The sequence below is a fragment of the Grampus griseus genome (assembly GCF_964374135.1).
Source record: "Grampus griseus genome assembly, chromosome: 11".
NCBI classification, from domain to species: domain Eukaryota; kingdom Metazoa; phylum Chordata; class Mammalia; order Artiodactyla; family Delphinidae; genus Grampus; species Grampus griseus.
The window spans coordinates 56452002-56476675 of record NC_139005.1 but is presented as its reverse complement, the minus strand read 5'-3'; the positions used below and the strand labels follow the sequence as shown (position 1 = coordinate 56476675).

The 24674-nt window shown below is 32.1% G+C and overlaps 1 protein-coding gene across 4 annotated transcripts in view; it reads right to left on the bottom strand.

The window, feature by feature from the left end:
* Positions 1 to 3116: 3116 nt before the first annotated feature.
* CNOT2 (CCR4-NOT transcription complex subunit 2) overlaps positions 3117 to 24674 on the bottom strand; it is a 110796-nt gene continuing 89238 nt past the window's right edge. For all 4 annotated transcript variants that reach the window (XM_082665825.1, XM_082665824.1, XM_082665827.1 and 1 more), the window contains 10 exons: positions 22524 to 22603; positions 19743 to 19868; positions 17854 to 17978; positions 16718 to 16838; positions 16470 to 16626; positions 13979 to 14040; positions 13840 to 13889; positions 11888 to 11988; positions 10164 to 10308; positions 3117 to 4260 (listed from right to left, as the gene is read on the bottom strand). In XM_082665825.1, the coding sequence (XP_082521951.1) occupies positions 4174 to 4260; positions 10164 to 10308; positions 11888 to 11988; positions 13840 to 13889; positions 13979 to 14040; positions 16470 to 16626; positions 16718 to 16838; positions 17854 to 17978; positions 19743 to 19868; positions 22524 to 22603 (1054 nt within the window). In that variant the 3' untranslated portion in view covers positions 3117 to 4173. The remainder of the gene's footprint in view (positions 4261 to 10163; positions 10309 to 11887; positions 11989 to 13839; positions 13890 to 13978; positions 14041 to 16469; positions 16627 to 16717; positions 16839 to 17853; positions 17979 to 19742; positions 19869 to 22523; positions 22604 to 24674) is intronic.

The following is a 24674-nucleotide window of genomic DNA, read 5'->3' as shown; positions in this document are numbered from 1 at the left end:
TGCTGAAATACAGTAATCCCACTTAAACATTTTTTTCAATCAATGACAGGAACTCTTGAGGTCACCCAGTTCAACTCCTTACCTTATATACAGAACACTGTCCAGCCCCTCTCCTCGGCTGTTGGATGAGGTTGAATTTAATGCCTTACAAACCAACTCATTTCAAAATCTCAATTACCTCAGTTACATTTTAATATTGTGCCGAAATCTTTCTTACGGGTCATAGTTCTGCCCTTCAGTTACACAAATGAAATATGTCTTTCACTGACAGCTCTTGAGTTTGATACTTGAAGACAGGTACTGTTTCCAAAGTTCATTCTCTAATGCTAAACATTCCTTCTTCCTGTTTTTTTTTTTTAATGATATTTTGGGGATACTCAAAAACCTACCTCATGATGCTATGCTGAAGACAGATGTATTAATGCATGTGAAACACTTAGTATGTTGCTTGGTAGCTAGAAGGCATCCCACATTCTCTTCTGCCTTCCCCAGTCATGGCAGCTCTTAAAACACAGCAGACTTCCTACCTTGTTCTGAGCACTACTTTTGTTAATGTAGTTGAAGATTACTTCAGTATTTTTGGCAATAAAATCACAATTTACATTGATCTACATATGAACCACTCTTAAGCCATGGTATATTCCACCATCCTTTAAGAAAACAAAGTGTAAAACTAAGTAATTATCCTGGTGCAATATGTCCTATTTGATGTAACTTAAAAAAAAAAATTACTGGGTTAGATTTAGATTCCAATTTTGACTTTTAATGTGTTTATTTGCTTCATCTCCTAGATCTGTCATTTATTCATGGTATGATATAATTCATCGGTAACACTAGCAGCAAGGAGAAAACCTTGTGACATGCCATTAGGATCTAGGTTTTAAAGACAATTATGTCTGGCTTATCTTATTTTTCCAGAGACTTGTTTTAACAGAACCAGTTACTAAGTATTCCTATATCTTCTTTGTTAACTACACAAACCATGGTTAAGAGAGAATGTTAAAGACAGACATTCCCTTTCTTTACACACATGCACATTTAGGTTTTCAGCAACTTTTTTGCAAAATTGATGCTATTAACCAAATTTAAGTTAAAATAAGTGCAGCCATGCTCAGATGCCAAAGAATGGAAGATCTATGGTTTTGGAATGAAGGAGGATTCAGAGGAAGGATCAGTTAGAAAGGGTAGAGTGGGAAAAATTTGAAAGTTTTGAAAATTAATTGAAAATACTTAAAAAAGATTCTCTTGAAAATGGAACTACAGCAAAAAAGTTATTTCAAAGCCAACTGCTTTAATCTGTGCATTTTATTTTCAAATTAAAATTATCAATTTATACCATTCAATCAACATGTATTTACCAAGCACCTACTGTGTCCCCAGTTCAGTGGCAAAAAGGAAAAGACCAGTTAAATGGTTTATATACTGTAAGAATTTAAATAAATTTTCAGTCCTTAATTAAAATTTGTTGTATCTAAGGAAAACTATCTGTGCAATGAAAAATCCCTGTAGATGGAGTTTGTTATAGTATCACCACAAGAAGCATAAAATATATTTGAAACTAAACAGCTGAAAGGCCTTTCCTTTGCAACTAAATAGCTTTTGTTTCCAGAAAGCCAATTATAGTATAATCACAAAAATTATTTAACATAATGTACATGACACTAGTTATATAGGGAAAAATTAAGATAATTAAATCTAAGAAAGAAAATTTGAAATATTAGTTTATGTCAACTTCTGTACATGTACAATATGACCACAAGTTATAAAACCAAGGAATATAACAGTGTGTTATATTAAAGAGTTTAATATCATATTTTAAAGATTTCAAATCGAATTTTAATACTTGGATTTGGAGTCAAGAACATGGTAATTTCTGACAATTTTATTAACAAGTTATAAAAAGTTGGTTTACATGTAAGAGTTTTCTCATTTTGATGATTCAGGGTAAATAGAATTCAGAAAACTGGAAAAATGTGCACTTAAAACTTTTCATATGGCAGTTAAAGCAAACAGCTAGAGGCCAGACAACAAACCACTTGAGCTGTTTTGTTTTGAGTCATTCACACAGTACCTACCAGTCATGATGGTGGTGACACTTCATACTGTTATGTTTATACTCATAAGAATAAAGATCCCCTTCCATTTTCTTTTTTCTTTCCAGCTGTTTCTTATGATTATGTAGGAAAAGTTACATTTTACAAAGTAAATTATTATGAAAAAATGTAACCTCTTTTTAAGAAATCGATTTCTGGATTTAACAGATGTCAAATTACATATGTGTTCTGTGAAGTTTTTTTGCACAAAAGTTAAACTAGAATACATAAGTTCCATTTTCCTACAGAAGAGATGCTTTGTTTAAATCTAAAGATTAAAAAATCCTGATATTTTTATGTCAGTTTCTCATATCTCAAAATATATAGAAAAAGGTAAATCTTAAGTCATTTTATATTCCTGATATGCAAATACAGCAAGGTCATAAATGTTTCATTTTCAAACATGATTTGGTACATGTCAACAAACTTCCATTCTTCATAGAAAAATACGTTAAAAATGAAAATTTAAAGAATCAACACTTTTTTTTTTTAACTTCTATCTCTAGTTCTGCTTTCATAGCTTCAGCCTTCAAACATTTTTAAATATAGTATCTGTAGATGGAAAAGAATCCATCAACTTGCATGTGAAATAACCAGGCGATCAAATTGAAGGGGAAGTCTACCCCACTCCTCCTCTTTGGCTTACCTTAATTTGCACATTACTTCTTTAAGATATATCTCAAAGGTCTAACGAGAAATATCTTATACACTTCTCACAAAAGCAGAGTATTTTGATTGGGTCTCAAGAGTGTTCAGGAAGTTTTATTTCTAGTGCTGCCATTATTCAGTTAAAAAATAGTTTTCTCTGTTCTGAACTTGGTTAATACTAAGAATGTCTACATTTTTAACCTACAAGTGAAATGGTATATGGTTCCATTAAATAAGCTGTCAAAAGCTGGAAAAAAAAGACTATGTTTTAAATTGTTTAGTCACACCGTTCAGTTGTAAAACTTTAGGTTGTTTTTCCTGTTTTTCCTGTTGAAGAAATAATTTCACAATTTCAAATCAAAGTCAACACTGCAGTGAGGAGAGCTTTTCTACTTTATTACAAAGAGAAGAAGCCTTTATGTGGTCAGAAAATACAAGATTGATCTTTTTTTCTCTTCCTATGAAACGCTGCTGTTCAAACAGCCAGAGTGAATTGTCTCAGTTCACTTCTTTAAGTCCCATCACATTCACTTGGGTATGGATGTCCTTGGCTGCTGAAAATCTGGCCCTTTAGTGCACAGGGCGACAAAGTCCCCTGACCAGCAGTTCCAGAATGTCCCATTTTCATATATTGCATCCATGCACACCTCCTAAAAATGAGGTACAGCAGGGCAAACATTTTCCAAAATAGATGTCATATATATAATATATACACATTCGTACATACATACCTTTATTCATGTGATGTCCAAAAATTTAAAAAAAATGTACACATTTATTACAAAATCGTAACAAAGACTGGACAGTGTTTTGCTCATTCTGGAAAGATGAAGCTCAGTAATAACACAACCCTGGAAACCATCCAGAGATTGTGGCAATATCTTTCTTCTAAACAGTCATATATTCTTGCGTTAAGCTTGGCGAAACTGCCTTTCAAAAACAGAAGGGGAAGTAAAATGAAGGAAGCAGACCTTGCTCATCTTTCCAAATGAAATACGAGAAGGATCTTCACATAAAAATGCACAAACATTTGTTATTTTATTACCAATAGTGCTACAATGAACAATGCAAATTTTGTGGTCTAATTCTGTTGAGTCTTTTGTGGGTTTTCTTTTTTACATTTTAGAAACTAAATGGTAAACTTCTTTCAGTGTACTTGCTTGTCTTTACAGACCCAAGTCTGTCTGCTGGCAAAAAAGAAAATAAATGAAAAAATTCAGACCCTGCTCGAACTAGAGAAAAACAAATTACAAATTTAGTTGTTGGGCAGCACATAATTAGTAAGGCAGGACCTCAAATGGTGACCCTTTGCGTAAGCCAATTGCCAGATCCTCAAGGAATTAAAACCAGGGTGCCTGAGCCACATCAGTTCTGCAGTTATGTTGAGTATTGTGCTGAGACAGCCATACCCCAAGAAAAGAGAAGTCTTTTTTTAGAAGGCTTGCTGAGCAGGGTTGTAGTTGAAGGTGGATGGCAGGTGAGGCCGTTCTTCTAATTTGTCATATTCCAGATGGAACTCCTATAAAACCAAATTTAAAAATTTAGATGATTTCCTTTCGTTTGATCTCACATTTTTGTCAAAATATATTTACTATATGAACAAATAAAATAACTACAGGTGTGAGAACGAACAGAGATATTAACTTTTTCCCGCTAAGTAAAATATAGCTTGAAGAAAAATTATATGCTGTAGTTTCTATCTGATAAGTACAAAAATGTAGACTTTCTGCATAAAAGCCAGAGACTAGTCATGAACATTTACTTTATGACACAAATTCTATGCATTTTTTTTGCTCAAAAATAAAAGTTTGAAGGGAGCAATTACTATATCACTAATAAAAAGCATTGAAAATTATAGGATATTTAAAGTAAAGCTACCTTCAATGAAGTATAAAACTTAAAACTTTACTTTTTTTTCCATGAAAAAAGTTTAGAAATAAAGGCTTTTCCAATTTGTCTTATCACATGTTTTTTTTAAAAAAAGCAAATAAAGTTACTCTAAACTTGCTATCTCGGGAAAACAATGAACTTAAAACTCACACATCTCCAGACTTCCCATTTCACAAACCCAAAAACCCTGAAAAGATGTAACTGCCACCCCAAACTAGACAGTGGTTTTGCTGTAGGCACATCTGAAGATGAACTATATAGCTCATTTTAATTAAACTTTCAAAACACTACATGAATTTTAAAATTTAAGAATGGTGAAGCAAATTCTTCATGATACTCCAAGATCAAGAGGTACAGAATATGACTTTGTACATTAAAAAAAAGCAAACCAAAAACATACCTTTTTAAATCCAAAACCTAGAGGTTCGAAAATTATTAATTCTACAACCTGAATTCAAGTAGCACAAACTATCTCAGTTAATCCCATTTAAAACACTATGAACCATAATATGTATTATGTACTAAAGAAAGCCAACAAGTAATGTTAGTACCATGGCTTAACATATTTCACCTTATCTGTCTTATTTCAAATTAATCCCACAGCAGATGTTTCCATTATTAAATTAAGTGAAAATTTCATTATTAAATTAAAATGAAAACTTAGGTCATGATTAAATTTTGAGATATAAAACCAAGTATTTAGAATTTAAGGTTATTACAATAACAATTACAGAAATAGCAGGTATAATTTATCAGAAGCCTAATATATGTCAAAACTAGAGACAAAGCTAAGTTTATTCTCATCTTTGTAAGTCTGTAAAGTAGATATCGTTATCTTCATATTTGCACTGGAGGAAAATGAGGCTCACAAGTAACTTGCCCAAGTCATACAATAAATGGCAGATCTAGGATTAGGATCCAGATCTGTAGTACACCAAAGCACATGATTTTTCTAGTATAACACATTATTTTTAATATTTTTAGCCCAAGATCCAAAACCAAAACTACTTAATTACACCCCTATCCATAAATAATGTTGAAAAAATTCAGTCCACTGACAAATGTTGATAAAGAAGGCACCCTGTGATGACTTTTAAAAAGTTCACTTCAGAGTTAACTAAGGCACAGAGCTTCTTTGCTTATCAGTAAAAACTAGCAAACACCAGAATCACCATCACAATCACCACAGCCTTCTTAATGCATTGTGCAGGCACCTCTCCCTCTCTCCCTACTCTGTCCAGGCTTTGAAAGAATTTTATTGCCTGGCTGAAGATAAATATCTATATTAGTGGAGGAAGTATCTTCTTGTTGTAGCATTCTTTTATTAAAATTGGCTAATTTTAGTTCTAAAGTATGTGTAGTTATTGGGTAAAAAGTCTATTTGTAACTGACAAATCATATACTCCACTAAGTTATATTTATATAAATTAAAATTTTCTTCAATTGTTTTATCCTCATCATTGTGCACTGGTAAACTACACTGTATAATCAGAATTTAAACTAGAGTAACTTCATCAATGCACACATTTCCCCCCGCTACATATTAAAAAAAAAAAAAAAAAAGATCAGTTTAAACCTAGGGAGCATAAATATTTTAATATTATAATTAAGAAAATCTCAGACCTTATATATCAGATTCAGAATCAAATTTTGTCTCCCATTTTTTTAAATCATTTTTTTCTCTTCTATGTCTTCTTAAAAGACATAAAGCTTACAATCTCTTTGTTCCCTAACTGATTAACTGATAGTATCTTTTTTACATGTTTATGTTATATGTACACACACAACACATACCACACACACACACCTTTGTAAAATCTGTAGGGGCAAGAAGTGTGTCTGTTTTGTTTATCACTACCTACTACTGAGAATACTACTAAGCTTCCAGGCTCCCAGAGGATGTGTAATTAATGGCTGATGAATCAATGAACCCAAGTTTTCTTCATTTGTTTTAGGAACAGAACACTTAAATTTTTTAAATATTCCAAGATCAGGTATTAGAAGTTCTATGTATATATTTGCTTTAATGGAGAAAAGATTTTTAGATTACAGTTTAATCGTTTAAAGGCTAGAAAGAGTTCTAGGTATAAAAAAATCACATTTATAGCAGGTTATGATATGATAAAGAATCCTAAGCATTAAAAATCCTATTCAGTGTTGGACCCACAAGGTGAAGTCAGACTGAAAGAGTTCTGAAACTTTTAAGTCTTTAGTTTGAGAAAGCTATTGATAATGGGGGGGGGGGGGGGGCTTCCATCACCTAAAAATTCTCTGTGGATAAAATTATTTTAAAAATCTTACTCATTGAGACTATATATAACAAATTTTTAAATTAATGGGACAGTGAATTATTCTAGCTAAATTACATATAGGATAGACCACATAGTCTGCTGACAAATCAAGATTATCTAAAAGAGAATAAGCAAATACAGTGTCAAAATTTTTATGTACATACAGGAAATTCTTTATATAAATAATGGGCTGAATCCTAGAACTCACAGAATTTTTAGGGGATAAGGAATACTTCTGATTTAAATAATCTAATCCCTTACTTAAAATTACACTTCTTCAATTCTCTGAAAATATTAAGTTATTTGCAAAAGTGAAAGAAAGAACCTCATAGAAGTGAGATTAAAGACCTGATTATGGTCTAGATCAGTTCAATACTTTTCAATGATACCATGATAACATCAAGTTATTACTTATAATACTAATTCATACTGAAGGCTTCTTATGAGTTGAAGCTATTAAATGCATGTTCTTTACCTGTGAATAATAAACCACAACCACTTTACAGATGGGGACTTTGACTTGGGACATGGCACGTCAATGGATTTTCTGTAGTTTGATGAAGTCTGTTAATAAATATACTATGGAACTAAATTTCTTAATTCCTAATCCAATTTCTGGAAAAACACTGAAAACATCCTTAAAAAACAAAACAAACAAAAACTCAGAAGCCTTTGTGAAAAGTTTATTCTGTGAATATAACACAACTTAAAAGTTTTAAGTCCATGAATTCTTTAAATATAATCAAAAGAAGTGAGCTGCATATTAATACTTGATAGAAACCAATATTTCTGCTTGCTTTCATCACTATGAAATGTTTGCTTTCATCACTATGAAGATAATTTTGTTGAAGAGTATCAGCACAAGTGGCCAGTAAATTACCTTAAGATTTTTCAAAAATAGTTTAATAATAATATTTCTCAAATTTTATTTTCCAACTTCACAGCTAAAAATTTTAAAGGTAAAAGTTAAGACAAAAGCTCAACTGTACATAGGAGAGATCAGATAAAATTAGGTAAAATTATTACTTTATGCGCACACACACACACACACACACACACAAATAATTTTCTTTAACATGACATTTACCTGACTGAGGAATTGCTTTTGTGGGAAATTAGGGGCCTTATTAATGTTCAAGTTGTTTCTGAATATTAATTTTATGGGGAGAACTTAGTTCTGGGAAATTGATTTTTTTCACTTAAGTTGATTTCTTCACAGATACCAAACTAAAATTCAACTAAAATTACACATCTATCTATTATTGCAAATACCTATTTCTTTTTGTACATATGTTTGGAATAATTTATGATGATATTGAGCAAAAAGCTTCAACTGAATAGAGAAAATTTCAGTCATTTACTATTAGAATTTTTCCCTTCCAAAGATACTCTTTCTCTCCTGAAGAACCAGGTTCTCAAACTATGACGCCAAAGACCAACAATGATCACTGGCATCACTTGGGAAGTTGCTAGCCAATGCAAATCCTCAAGTCCCATCCACAGACTTGCTGAAACAGAAACAATGCAGGTATGACCCAGCAGGTTGTGTTTTAACATGGCCTCCAGGTAATTCTGATGCAAGCTAAGGTTTGAGAACCACTGACCTAACCTAACAATAATCAGAATTTTTCCATCTTGGAAGAACAGTAACAAGCTGTAATAATAATGATGATAAAAACAACAGCAACAAACTACCACAACTACTCTCCTATATCAAATACCCAATATATGCCAAGCACTGTACTCAGTGTATATGTGTGCCTGTGTAATATCAATTAAGCTACATGATAAATCAGGAGGCAAAAATCATTTTGACTTAAAAGATAAGGAAGCAGACATGGAAAGGAAACTTATACAAGGTCAAAGTATGAATAGCAGAAACAGGAGTTAATTTCAAATCCTGATACAAAAAACTAAGGTTTTCTACTTCACTACACTTCTTAAAGAACAGGTAACATACACAATGTCCTGTATACTATTTGTAATTAATTACTTATTACTTATTTCATGGATCTACCTTTTAAAGTCAAGACATGCATATTAATTAGAATTGTTAAAATAACTCAAATACAGTGTAGGGTGGTATACAGATTTGGTCTGAGAAGCAATAACATTTACCATTAGAGAAACATGCAAAGGTAGTAATAAAAAAAGATTTAACCTTTTGTATGTGTCTTCTTTTGGGTGTTTTTGTTGGGCTCATCCTTTCTATTTCATGTTTTATATGAAGTCTTCTTGTGATGTAAAATTTTGTAATAATTATCTGGTAAGCATTTTACATTATCTTTTTAAAATGTTTTACTCTTTTATCAGTTTAGTAAAGCTGATTAAAAAAAAACAAAAACCCCAAGCCAACAACTAAAAAATTACCCAATGAACTGTCAAGAAATATTTTTTTTCTGTTTAAACTTAATAAAACCAACAAAACTAACTCTTTAGTTTTTAATCCTAAGACCTATCAATGGAAAAGGCATTCAGAGAAATCCTGGAGTTATGAAATCTATGTGAGCTATATTTTCTTCTAGGTAGACTAAGTACATACATAAGGAACTAAACACAAATGTGTAATATGCTATGACACTGATGCAAACTGTTCACATGGGACAGTTAGAAAGGTGTTTTTGTAAGGAAAATTTGCAAACCAAAACAACTTTTTCCACTGGCCTCTTTCCCCAGATATTCAGCATACTAGTCAAAGGAACAATCATGATTAATGCTTGTGATTTTCTTTCTTTATATCACTTGCAAATAAAAACTCAAGCACATTTCCTGCAAAGAGTGCAAGTGTTTAAAAAGCCTATATACTGGTTTTATATGAAAAAATATATATATTACATAAAAAATATATAAAAATATATTTATACTGGTTTTAGGACAAATCTCATATTTGCTTAAAGTAATAATAATATAAGAATACATGACCGGGATTGCAAGAGGGTATCTTTATTTTACAACTGAGTAGACACAAAAATATTTCAAGTGTTACCAAGGCTTGTGAAAAATTACAAAATTTCTTACCAAATTCAATCATTTCCCTAAACTACAGGTAAAATGAGCTGTTTCCAGATACTCTCCTAGAGTTTAAATCAAGCCAAGGAGGTGGAGACCTTTTAAAAGACTCAGCAAATATCTGGCACATTATTGAAATGGATGTACTGGTACATATAAACAGATAAAAGAGGACACTTCTTTTTAAAATCTAGATTTATAGTTACACATTTGCACATGGAAAAAAATATACCTTAGCTACTTTCCTCCAGTTAAGACAGTCAAAGAAGTAATATGTTCCCCTCTCATATGTATTGGTTTTCATTGTTGGCTCCATGCCTGGTGCCCTGGTAATCCATACTCGTTCTTCTTTGTGGTATCTCCAATCACGGTTAAAACTTCAATTTTTAAGAGAAAAAGACAATTAATTTTTTCCTGTGGCTCACATCAAACATTTTCTACATTTTGTAAAACATTTTTTCAGAAAATAGTCACACATAAAATACATAAATATTGATGCTTCTTTTCCCTGATTTTTATTGTTATTAAATACAACCTAGTAAAATAAACATAGGAAAAGACTTTCTTAATTTGCCCAAAAACCACACTCTTTAATTAACACACACATCTTTATTTAACTGAAGAATTTTTTTATGCAAACAAAACGAGATCTTAAAAGCTCTATGAGCAATGTGATAAAAACTTTGGCAGACCAAAGATCACTGTGTTCCAGAAACTTCACTCCTTTCTCGTTCTTCTTAATATTCAATAGAAATTAAGATACCTATTAAAACAAACAAAACCCCCAACTATTTGTATTATTTTGTAAGAAACTAAATACAAAGCCTATTTGAATTAACTACATAAATTCACATAAAATTTGTAACTATGCTGAAAAACCTCCATGCAAACAAATACCTCCCTATCAATACAACGAGGGGTTATTTTAGACATATATTTTATTTTAGACATATATTTTATATATTTATATATTTTTAGTCATAAATAAGATATGAGACAGAACTGCCAGTGATGAATGAATGAATGACTGATGAATTTATTTACTTATGAATAAATTAAAACGAACAGGTAACAATTGCTATCTTACAAAAAATGAGGGAAAACATGGAAAAAAACATTCTCAGTTGAGAAATAAAAAAACAATTTATTATCAACACAGTGAATTTTACATTTTAAAGTATCTGATCCAAGGCCATTTATAGAAATGCTATTAGGAATATTATAAAATACTTATTAAATCTATAAAAAGGTCTCCCAATCATTACATCGTAAGTTTTTAGTAACAATTCACTCTACAGTAAACATGATTAATAGAATAGTCTATTGGTAACAAAATGTTACCACCTGGACATATAAAAAATGACACAAAGTTTTTATTCTCAGAGCATTAGGTAAAAACAAAAATGCTCAGAAAAACAATGTATTCAATGGACCAATTTCTTAAGACTTAATTTATTTAAGTTGGCCAATAGGCTTCTGATAATGAATGTGGACCTTATCAATATTTCAAAATACACAAGAAATATGCACAGTGCCTTGCCCATACAATGTTTAATAAATATTTCTTAAATGATGAAATTCACTGTCATTAACATATGTGGTTCCACAAGGAGTAAGATGAACCACAGGTATGAACCACACCTCATACTTCATATTTATAAACATTAGATTCATCATACCCATGAATCAAATTGATTCTGTCTTCTTATACATTTACAGTTATTTAAATTTGAAATTGTTTTTATGTATACAGTGATTATGAAGACATGGTAATATAAGGTTTCAATCTAAATTAATTTTTACTAAATATAAAAAACTTAGATTTCTTGATGAAGAAATAGTTCCACTTTAAAAACAAAGACAAAAACTACAGCCACCATCATTTTAAAAAAGAAGTTTTTAGAATAAACAATATCCACTATAATACAAAAGTTTTTAAAAATACTTTGAACATACAGCTCTACTGCAGCTAAAAGTTGTAATACGTCTCCTCCATTCATGTAATAGAGATAGAAGAGAAGGTCTTCTCCGTATCGACCAAGTTTTATTGCAGCCAGCTGGAAAAGAAATAAAATTATTCTGAAATGTAAAATGAACTTGAAAATCCTAACATATAATTGATTGCACTAAAGTAAAAATGGAAAGATAAAACAGAAACCCCTCTTTGTAGCAGACAACTGTTATTACATGATTACAGAGGTATAGTTATATAATTCTAAAGGGAAGTTTTATCATTTAAATGACTAAAGTCATTTAATAATTATTTCTGATACATTTATTTTAGGTACTAATAGGGGAAAAACGCTAAATAAAAACTTCTAAGCAAGACCTAACACTGTTTTACTCGAGGTGTTTATTAATACTCAACGTGGCAATAGTGGAACACTGTGCTGCTCAGAAATGCAGGACTTACATTCAAGTCTTAGTTTCATTCCTGACTAATATGACCATATCCAAGTTATTTAATGTCTCTGAACTTTCAGTTATAAAATGTAGTCAATGATACCTATAAGGATTACTAAAAATGTAAATGAAATTAAGTGACAATGTGAATGCACCTTCTGTAGAGTGCCTCACAGAAGACTTAAAAGAAATAGTAACTGAATCTACATCTGACAGTGATTCACAAATCGATCATGTATTTTTAGCAAATCACAGTTAAGTACAAAAATCATAAAGGGATAGTTCTTTGTTTAAATGGATGATGAAAAGATGACTGCTTTACATGTCGCTCCATAAAGTAGAAACATAACTGCCTACCAAACTATCAAACACAAGTTCAATAGTCTCAAATTCTCACAGTAAGACAAATCTTTATTAAAAGCTCACTGAAATGAAAACATTCTTCTCTTTACCTAGTCCTGTAACTAAATGTTTAACTGTTGTTACACACTCTCTGAATGTTACTTTTCTCTCCATTCATATTATCCCCATTCAGGCAGCAGTCTTGAATGTGACAAATTCTCCTAAATTATTATTTCTTAAGCTGGCATAAGAAAAGGTTCTGGAACCCTCAGATAATTGGAGCAAAAAATGAGTGCTATAGTGGAGGTGGCAGCAAATCATACAGTCCACAGACAGAAAAAACTAGCTCTATCTCGTACTTCTTGTCTTCCATCTACTCAAGTATTAAAAGACATGTCGAGAAATACGTGTATCTCTTTAGTTGCCTGTCCACAACATCAACAACCGTTTGGCTACACAACTGCATGGCACAGACGCAGAACGCTGTCATTTATATATATTTATATTACACATATTTATGCACGTAAGTATAACACAAATATATCATTTTTAACAAACTGTATCCATCCTTTCACATAACCAAAATCTAGATACCATTCTAACAAAATTGAACTCTCAGTGCTTTACCCTAAAGCAAAGGTGTTATTTTCTTTCTCAGGAAAAAGAAAAAAAAAAAAAAAAAGATTAAAGTTCTAATCTGTTAATATTATTTTATAACTAGAAATTCAGGTAATGAAAACATAGAAAAAGATTACATAAAAAAGTCAAAGATTAGTTTTAAAATATATATTTTTTCATTAAAAACATTTTATCTGTAAACATAAAATGAGAATATCAGAAGGAAATTCATCAAATTTTCCAAGTTACTTTATTCCCATCAACTGTGGTTATGATTGTACCCTGTTACTAATAACTATAAGAAAGATTTTACTGGTCCTAACATTGTTTTTAAAATATTTTTAAAATATAACCCAGACCTCATCAAAACACAGGATTATAAACAAAAATAGAAATTAAACTATTACATATAACTGAATGGACATACAAAAGCATACCCCTGAGACCACTGTTAAATATTTCAAAAATATTATGCTGTCTGAACTGCAAAACAGCACCTGAAAATAGATAAGTTCATGCTGAGTAGAATAATAAACTACACTCACCTTATCCCTAATGTGAATGTTCGTTAAGTACTCAGATGGAACATGGAAGTCTGGATAATAAAATGAAAAAAGCCTTATTAACTGATTCTCAGTTACAAGTATATTTTTTAAAGGTCTGAACAAAAATAGATTCTCCTACCTATGTCTTGAGGTCGACAAGGTGAAGATGCCCAGGGTGATGCAAATTTGGGGTAGAGATTTCTGAATGAAGGAGAAAAAAACCATTCTGAAGTCCAAAGTAGGAAAAGAGATTTCTAATTTTATTTCAGCAAATCAGGAAAAACAACGACTTCAAATGTAAAATGAGCATCTTTAAATTACTAATATCTTTTCTTGGTTTTACTATGACTTATACAGCAGGAAACTGAAACAAGGTTAAAAATACATACATACACACACATATCTGTATATGAATTATTACTTCAACTCAGAATGCTTTAAATTCATTAATACAATGAATTAAAGTACAATTACTTTCCCATTTACATGGCCAGAGAAAAAATATCAGCAATTATTAAAAACCAAAGCTCAAATTCAGCAAACATTTACTGAGTGTCTATTATTATATGCCTGGCACTAGCATGCTTATACATCAGCAAACATAACAAAGATCACTGATAACGTGAAACTTACTTTCTGGTTGAAGATGGTGGATTGGGAGGGAGGCACACAAAAACAATTTACGTAATACATAAATAATATTCTATGTTAGTGGTGGGGTAGGGAGGGAAGATTAGTTGCATAATTAAATAGGGCAGTCAGGTTAGGGCACATTTAGAAGGTCACGTTTGAACAAAGATTTGAAGGATATGAGGGAGATAACCATATCTGTTATCTGGTAGAAAACTACCATAGTCAGAGGGAACTGCTAGAGCAACTAATGCAGAGTTATGACTGACATGTCTGACGTACAGCAAGAAGGCCAGTGAAACTGGAATAGGGTGAACAAAGGGAGAAGCTGTTAAGGTGTAGGTAGAGGAGAGACACAGATCATGCCCGTACAGATTAGTAGGCCTATCAAGATTTTGGGTTTTTAATCATAATAAAACTGCAAAACCTAACTGTGTATTGAGCAGAGAATGAACTTATTCAAAAAGGATTGTCCTGGCTGTCATATGAACAAAAGATTATAAGCGGCAAAGGGAGAATCAGGGACACCTGATTGGCTAATGGACTAATCCAAGCAAGAGAATATGGTGATTCAAACCAGGGTGGAAGCAGTTAAAGGTAGTGAGAAACAGGGAATTCCCTGGCAGTCCAGTGGTCAGGACTTGGTGCTCTCACTGCCAGGGCCCTCAGGTTCGATCCTTGGTGGGGAACTAAGATCCCACAAGCTGTGAAGTACAGCCAAAAAAAAAAAAAAAAAAAAAAAGTGAGAAATAATGTAGCACTGAATAGGAGATACAAAAATGGCTCTCCTGAGGAGTTTTGCTCCAAAGGAGAATAAAGAAATTGGGGTGTGGGGGGGCAATAACTTATAGAATAAGGTGGATCAAGAGAAGGCATCTGTTAACATGGAAGAAGTAACAGCGTATTTGTATGCTGATGGAAATGATGCAACAAAGTGCAAAAAATTGTTAGATCCATATCTTTGAGTTTTCAAAGGTTTTAGGTAGAAAGCATGAATCAGCTATGGCAACAGGGTGGAAGACAAGAGTAAGGTAGGTGCAGATGGTTGTAGGTGACTGATTTCGTGGCAGGACTACACTGACACTCTTCTGATTGCTTCCTTCGTTCTTAGTAAAGTAGAAATAAAAAGCAAGGTCACCATCTGACACTAAGCACAGGGGGAAAGGTATTAGAGGTTTGAAGAGGCAAGTGTAAAACAGCTGCACAAGAGAACAAAAGAATGAATGGAGTAGGCATGCCAGCTTGATTATGGCTGGCAGAATTAAGGGCTCATTCTTGAGGTTCCTGGCCATGAATCTGAAGTGCGACCAGGCAGTGAAGTTGTGTATTTTTCTCTAGCCAGGCTTAGTAGCACAGGTCAAGAGTGGAACAGGCAGATATAACCAGGGTTGTAGTTTTTGCCATGCAAGTATGACAAAGCAAGAGAGGGGCAAAGCAGTCAGGGGTATATGTAAACAAGCAATCATGACTGACCATAGAATTTAACCGGAGAAGAAGTGAATTCATCTAAGGGGAAGAGAGACAGGGATGTTGAGGAACAGTAAAAAGGTACAAGAATCAGTGGGATGAAGGTCCCAATGGAATCTAATGATTACAGGAGCCCGTAGAAGAGGGAGAGAAATGGAAAACAGGAAGTGGCATGGCAGCACAATCTTACAGAGAAACTGAGGTTACCAAAAATGACGAAGTCAAAGGGATGACTAAAGAAGTGAGCAGCTGAGGTATGATGAAGGGTACGATTTTTGGAGAGAAATTCAAGAAGCTGGGATTTCAGGATTTAGGAAAGACCATATATGTGTATACTGAAACTGCTAAATTATAAAAGGAATATTACTATAAAGTGAGAGTGATCCAGGAACTAATATAAGAGGGAATGACCCAAAGAGTCAGCAAATACCAGCAACAATGAGTGGCAGCAGGTGATATAATTTGCAGACATGAAATTAAAAACTGCAGGGAGGTACTATACACAAATGTAGGGAGAAAAGAAAGAAACTTACTCAGGAGAGTTCAGATTGAGGCCTAATGTTGTTAAGTCACTTCCTAATGCAAGATGTACCATTCCTGGGTCTGTCTCTGCTGCCCTGATAAATGTTAACAGGCCAATCATTCCAAACTGGTCTGTCACCATCCCTTGGGGAATGTTAGTAACCCGACCTGGATAAGAAAAACAGTCATTTTTATCTTTGAGGAAAAAGTAAAAAAAGTGAATTCTATAATATCTTTGATATATTTTATAGAGTCCCACCATCAGGTAACACCTGGATCCCTTTTTTCTGCTGGTTATTATTTTGTGTTGTTGAACTTTTATCTCCAGGGAATTTGGGTCCATCTGTACTTGAAGTTGTCTTGCCAGATGTATTCAAATTCTAACATGAAAAAAATTAAATGTGACATTAAAATTTGTTATGTGTAAAAATTTCAAGTTCATATACTAGTACTTTTCTATTCATTTTTTATTATATTTAAGTTGGTAGTAAATTATTACCTGTTTTTCAAGTTCTACATGAAATTTTTTGTTTCCACAACTGTGCCATGGTATACAAATAAATCCTGTATTGTACATATTTGAGTACTTAAAGGACAAGAAATATATGGAAAATATTCTTATTTATCTCAGATCTTCAGTCACAGACAAAAAAAGCCTCTCTATCTCAGAACTTTTCATTTTGGGATACTCTTGAGTTACACTCCTCAATACTTTATTAGTATTTTTAGAAGTATATTTTAGAAGTATATTTAGAAGACAAACTAAATATAGTACATTACCTAAAATATCACCATAAAAACCTCCAAGATAAGTTAGAAAATATGAACTTTTTATTTTTTTAATTTTAATTATGAACTTTTAAAATTCATTTATTTTAATTCTTACCCAATAATCTTCTTTTATCAATTATTTTAACAATATACACTCCCATCACACACACAAAAAGCTATTTTCAGTGAAATGTGGAAGAAATAAACACACTCGTTAAGTCAGAAAGAGGAAGCTGGGTTGGCTGAATCAACACAGGAATAAAAATGTGTATAAAGATTCTTCAAGGAGAAAACTTACTCAAGAAAAACACAGCTCCTTAGAAGGCTATAATATCAAACTTCATGGGATCCAGCTGACAGGGACTACAATAAAAGTCTAAATTAACTCTGAGAAGTTCAACAGAAATTTGCAAACCTATATGAAATAGGGAAAAAAATAGGCTATCTTCTAAGTTATAAAGGTTTTCCACATCTTCAGAAGTTAGGTTATTACAGATATTCAAGATAAACAATTTCATAATAGTACTTAATAAGTCCTTAATATAGTGTACAAAACTGTTAATATAACAGAAATCTGAAGGGAAAAAACTATATAATTCACATACATAATTCTCAGTTACTTACAGATTTACTGTCATCATTACTTGATGTTGGATCTTTATAACTGGAACCAGGTAACGCGGGAAAATCTTCGTTGTGTATTGAGAAGTCCTGGGATTGCTCATTTGCTGGTTTTGTTACCATTCCAACTATGTAATGAAAATAATCCAGAGAATTGCAATTGATATTTATGATATTTTGCTACAAATTATAAAAAGTTAACTTTTCTCACAATAATATACCAAAAGGATTTTTAAATTACGCTATGAAAGCAAACTTCAAAAAATTGGTGTTCTGGGTAACAATGAATAACTAAATTCTTATATACTGATTAATAGCTAAATATACAAAATAATACAAGGGAAATAAGTGGTAATCTTATAATTCTAATCTAATGTCATATACAGATGCTGAAAAAACATAGTTTGATATTGGTAATAATTATGAAAATTTCTGGTTTAAAAACTTGCTTTAAATATTTGACTAGTTATTATAAATACCAGTTAATTGTCAAATACAAATGAACAAGATAAAATTTAAAGAACATGTCAGTATTCTACTTGAAAGTGACTTACAGGGTGAGCAAATTGCAATCAATTATAAAACAACTCCATATTATTTCAGATTTTCTTGGACTCCATGTAATAGATGTAAAACATGCAAGAACTGGTAAGTAATCCTCCCACTATACTTGGCATTAGTCAGGCCCTTATTGGAGAACAATATCCAGTTTGGGGCTCCACAATTCAAGAACGATATGGAGAAACTAGAGGTGGTCCAAGGAGAGCAACGGGAATGATTAAAGGGATGAAAAAATGGACCTATGAGGAAAGGTTAAAAACATTAGAGTCTGAACTGAGAATCAAGTAGCTAGGTACTCAACTTCCAGGGCAGATCATTTTTGTTTTTTTCTGGGGGGGAAGGCTAATTAGGAAACTTAATGTGTATAATAATAAATTTTTCCCTTCTTCACATGTTGTTATTTGTATTCATATTTTGAAAGCCACAGAAATCCCTCTTGGTTGAAAATGGGAAAAATAGTTATCTTAGAAAAGTGATGAAATGATCCCTCTAAGTTCATTGTTTCTGCTACTGGTCTGTATCAGATTCTACCAAAAGCAAACAAGTATGTGCAAAGGATAAAAAGAATATGGTTATATTCCTGTTATATAATTTTCATGTCTAGTTCATTCAGCATCTATTAGCCAATCTCTTATTTATTAAAGACAGTGAAAAAGGGTATTAATGGTGACCAAGAGCCTACATAAACTATACATGACCCACGGCAGTTCTCAACAGGAGGTAATTTTTTTCCCCATGAGACATTTGTCAAAATCTGGAGAGATCTGTGGTTGTCACAATGCGGGGGTGGGTGGGTGGTGCTACTGGCAGCAAGTAGGCAGAGGCCAGGGATGTTGCTAAATATTCTACAATGCACAGGACAGCCCCTCATTTACAAGAAACTACCTACTCAAATGTCAGTAGTGTGGAGGTTGAGAAACTGGCTTAGAAAAAATTGTTAATGTATGGTTAGTCATTATTAATCACTAGGAATGTGGGAATGTATTCTTTTAAAAAATGTGTGATGAATTGAGAAGAGGCAGACCATAGAATCATTATTAAGGTGAATTAAGGCAGAAATGCCAGAAGAAAATAACTTCTGAATACCAATGAAGACTTCCTTTTGGGATTTCTATACAAATTAAGTTTTCCCATTTAACTTTGCTATCATGGTATTCTGGGAGAAAAAAGCACTTTGCATTTATCAACTCTGACAAAATTACACTACTCTGATTAGAAAACACATAAATACATGTGTGTACACACACATGCATATACGTACATATATATATGTGTACGTGCATGCAACAGAAAGTTTTCACTGGCCATAATTTAAAAGCTTAATTAATTACCATAAGGAGCTCTTCCAGCCAAGGGGTTTATTAATGGAGTTGGGTTACCACTTCCTTCCCTTCTATTTCGGTCTGCTAATGCTGGAAAATCTGAAAGGTCCAATCCTGTCACATTTTCACTTCCATCTAAATAATAAGAAAAAACACTAGTTACTGATTCTACAAACATTTTAAAGAGGTTATTAAAGACAAACTATAATAAAGTTTGAAATAACAGTGCCTTCTTCCTAAACAATGTACAGCACTGTACTTGGCATATGTAAATGTACAATAAATATTTGTGGATTGACTTCATGTGAAAGAATTTTATGAACAATTCAGCAAAGCAATATGTACTTACTAGCATAATAAAAATCCCAAATCCTAGAGACTTAACAGAGAATAAGGAGTAAGGTGATACACTATTTCCCCTGTGAAAGATGGTACTCAAGTTATACGTTGTTAGTTAGCAAGAGGGGAGACTGTTGCGATAAAACTACTCTTTCACTGTATCCAAAAGCAGAGGTTGTATCTGGAATGCTTGGAGCTTCATTTATAACATAGGTGTGATAATGACACTGCTTCCTGCAGATAGCCTGAATCATATTTGAGGCATAGGCAATGGAAGCAGAAGCCCTAAGGACTTCTTTTTTCCTGTGGCCTATTAGTCCCATACACAAAGGTGTATGCACGTGAGTGTGTGAAATGTGTGTGCGCGTGTGCATGTGCACGTGTGTGCGTGCACGTGTGTTTTGCAGCTGAGGGTATAAAGTAGGGTGGAGAACGTAGGTCAGTGTAGGGTTCTCATGTCTAGTGAGTGAATTGTATGAGAATATGATACAAAGCCCAGAAGTTTATATTACCTATTACACAGTAGGCGCTCAATAAATATATAAGGAATGAATAAAATTTATTTTTGTTCATTTTGAATTAAAAAAATCAGTTTCTTTCCTTTTAAAAAATAAATTTAACCCAACATTTCTACTTTGCCTATTTTAATCGTCACCTTGATCTCTTCTCAACATTTATTATTCTATTATTCTTACAATCTTATACTCTTAATTTTTGAAGAACTTATTTTCTAGCTTAGCTTTACCCTGCACTATACTTTTTCTTTAATCTGTTTCATCTAGTTTATTATAACCATTTTCAATTTATTTTGCCCCCTTTTCCAGTTAATTTTAATTTTTCTCTAAGTTTCATAATTAGAAGAATCTCAGAAAGAAACTATTAACTCAAGATTACTTTGTTGATAGGAAACAGTTACATTCCAAGTCAGGTGACAATTTAAAATTTATGAAGGGTAAAAGATAAAATCATTCATACCCATTGTTTTTAAAGAAATTGCAGTTCATGAATTCTGAATTTTAAAAAGATATTACTATATAAAAGGGCAACAATAGACATTAACAATTTATATAGTGCTTTAATTTAAAAAGCAATCTCTTGAATTACTTGATTACAAATTAACTAAAAACTTTCAATAAGTATTAACTTTTAATACACTTCTTCAGGTCCTCTAAGATGGAGTTTAAAACTACCATATGTTATTTGAGAATAATTTTAACCTAAAAATAGTATTAACTCACAAATTTTTATTTTTAGGGTAAGACTTGGAAACAATTTTCCTAGTGTAAAATATACTTAGTTAAAAATGACTTAAAAATAATTCTAAAATTTACAGAAGTGTATAAACCATAATTCAGAATATAAGATGGCACTGTGAGACACACTGTTACTTTATGGTTCATTTAGGGGGAAAAAACCTTGCTAATTAAACTATGATATGCAGCCTAATTTCAGAGATATTAAAATATGAAAAAAATCTGCATTTGAGGAACAATGAAATAGGGTATTTTCCATTAGAACGCAAAACTTTAAATGCTAAAATTTGACATTTTAAAGTCTCACTTGGTCAATCTATGCTACTATACATACAATAACACTGAAAAATTAAAAGCCGATAGCCAGAAATGTCATTTCAATTACTAAATCTTCTCGTGCTTTCACGTACGCCCCATTTCATTGATCATTCTTTCACCTTCCACTTCCTTCACGCGTATTTCTCTCTCAACAATCATATTCATTTTTGCTCCTATGACCATAAAACATCCTTTATTTCCTTTCTCAGGAAAGGGTTTGGAGGCAAGGGTGGAAGAAGGTGAAACCTGAAGCAGAAATAGCAACAAAGCCTCCTGTTCTCTTCTGTCTGAAGCAGCTGATAAAAGAAATAAACCAACAGACTGCAAGAATTCTTTACTGTCAAAATCAGAATTGGTTTTCCATGTAATTAAATTCTGAATTTTACACATAAAACTGGATTAAAAATTTGTAAGAGTTAAATGCCAAAATTAGTATTATTAAAACTATTAAGAAAAAATTGTAAGCGCTCCATATAATTTTAAAGGTTTCTTCAATCTGGGTCTCTATAGCCAGAATGCCATACCACTCAACCTAGTTTAGACTGTAGTGACAGGACTGAGATAGGAAAAGCTCTTGAAGCAAAAAAGATTCTGAGGCACAAGTACAGACTAAGTAAATGTTTACACTTTCTCCAGATGTTAAGGAAATAAATCTGATGTTATAACACTGTGCTATTAACATGCCAAGTGAAAAAAATATATTTAACTATCTTTCAACTGTTCACTGAATTAAATCCTATTTCCTGTCAAATTCTCCCTATATTAAGTTCTATCATCTTAACACAAAAATTCCTTTAATATTTTGACTAGTATGTTGAATTGCTTTATATTTCAAGATCTATCGTATTTTTATAGGGTACTGGCTCCAGAATAAGCTTACCTGTTCCATTAAAAATGTTACTTGATAAGGAGTTATTCATTCCAAATGCCTGATTCCTGTTCATTCCAAATCCAGACATACTGGGTACACAGAAAATAATTTTAGATATACAGTAAGAACACTAACTTTCAGATGAAGAAAAACAAAAGTGTTTACTTTTGATCTCCTCATATAAAACAACATGTTTAAAAACAAATACTAATTTTTTTTGAGTTGAATCTTTATTGTTACTTAAAGCTTCCCTAAAGTCCTTTCATGAACAACTGAGAACCAAAACATCTTAAACAGATGAATTAAAAAACAAAAAGCAAAGAATTTATATAGGCCTTGAGGAAAATAGAGATTAAGGGTGTAGTTTTGTATACTTGGAGAGCCAACTTACTGGATATAATGGAAGAAGTAATAAACCTCAAAAATAGGCAATTTATTTTAAGACTACTGTTCCTGAATACTTGTTTTTCTTCCACTACTGGTAAAATGTGCTATTATTACTTTTCATAAAAGATCTTTCATACAGTCTGTCTTTCCCAACTAGAACATAAACTCCTCATGGACAGGGTTCATGTCATATACTTCTTTGCATCTCCTGCCCTTAGCATTCAGGAGGCTACAAAAGGCACTCAGTAAATGTTCAGCTGACGTGAATTAAATGGTGCTTTTCTTTAACTGAATTCAGTGTTCTAAAACACATCATCTAGTTTATCTTTTAGCTACTTAAAAATAAAAATCTCTCCATAGTGCTCTTAATTCTAAAGTAAGGTACTTGGTAAATAGTTACCACAGCTTCCCTTTTTTGCACAAGCCTAAACATGGGAAAACAAACAAACAAAAAATAAGGCTGAATTTAAAGCAAGGCCAGAGTAATTAAGCATGTCAACAAGAATCGTTAATGCAAATTCTAAAATGAAAGTATGCAACTTTCACATCAAATAATCTGATAAAAGACAGTGTATTACTGTTATGAGTAAGGTTAAACTATTTGAAGATGACTGGGTTTTTAATTTTTTGCCTAGATTTATAAAACTAACTATGGCCAAACAATATTTTCATAAAATAATGCAGTTGGTGAAACACTCTAGAGAAGAGCAGAAAAGTCAACAGAAACTTCTGTTTAATAGCATGTTAGAACTGCTGATGATATAGGTATCCTCAAACACTGAGTAAGTAGTAAGAGATGAAAACATTCCATAATACATACAACTTATCAATAATAATAAGCAGGGCTTTAGAGACCCATACTTCATTGACAATTTATAAGCAAAGTATTTTTTAAAAACTAGAATGTGAAAAAATATGGAAAGGCAAAAAATTTAAACATACATTCAATGAACGATACTACAAGAATGCAGAAAGATGTGTTAAAGCCCAAGAAGTATTATATCATTAGGAAACGTCAAGGAGATGAGAATTTTGATAACCCTTTACAAAAATAACTTCTGTAAAAATTAAAAGAGCAGTCAAATTATAAAAGAAGTAATCATAAGTCTAAATAAAAGTAAGAATTGGAGGTTATGGGATGAAGATTAAAAAGGAAATGTGCTAATAACCTATTTTAATTCAGAATTTACGAGTATTAGATAAAAGAAAGTGAATTAAATGGCTCTGATGATAGCAACATCCTTTCTCCCCATATTCCCCATTAAAAAAAAATGAACAATCAAACTAAAATGCTTTTTTTTTTACAGTAAAGAAAGCCCTATTGTAGACATAACTCTCATATAAATTAACTGAATAGCTTTAAAATCCTAACAAAATGGGTAACTGTTTTTCATATTGTTAACTATTATTTGCATAGCAGTATATGCAATGACCAGTGCAAAAAGGAGTGAAAAGCGCAAATTCATCTTTTTAAATCGCAGGACATGACACTATTTTCAAATACTACAGATGTAGTCTTCAAAAAGTCTCTGTTATTAAGTCTCCAAAGAACAAAACTGAAATTCAGTTGAAAAGCAACTTAACCAAAGCATAAATGAAGCAAGGCAGTAATAGTCAAATATGTCTCCAGTCCTATTCATAGGTATGAAGCTCTTACCACACAGGTGACCAGCCTCATTTAATAGACGAAGGACATATCAACAAAAATTTGCCAGTTGGCAACCTAAGAACAATCCTTTTCTAACAACAGTAACAAAAAAGCAAACTGATTTT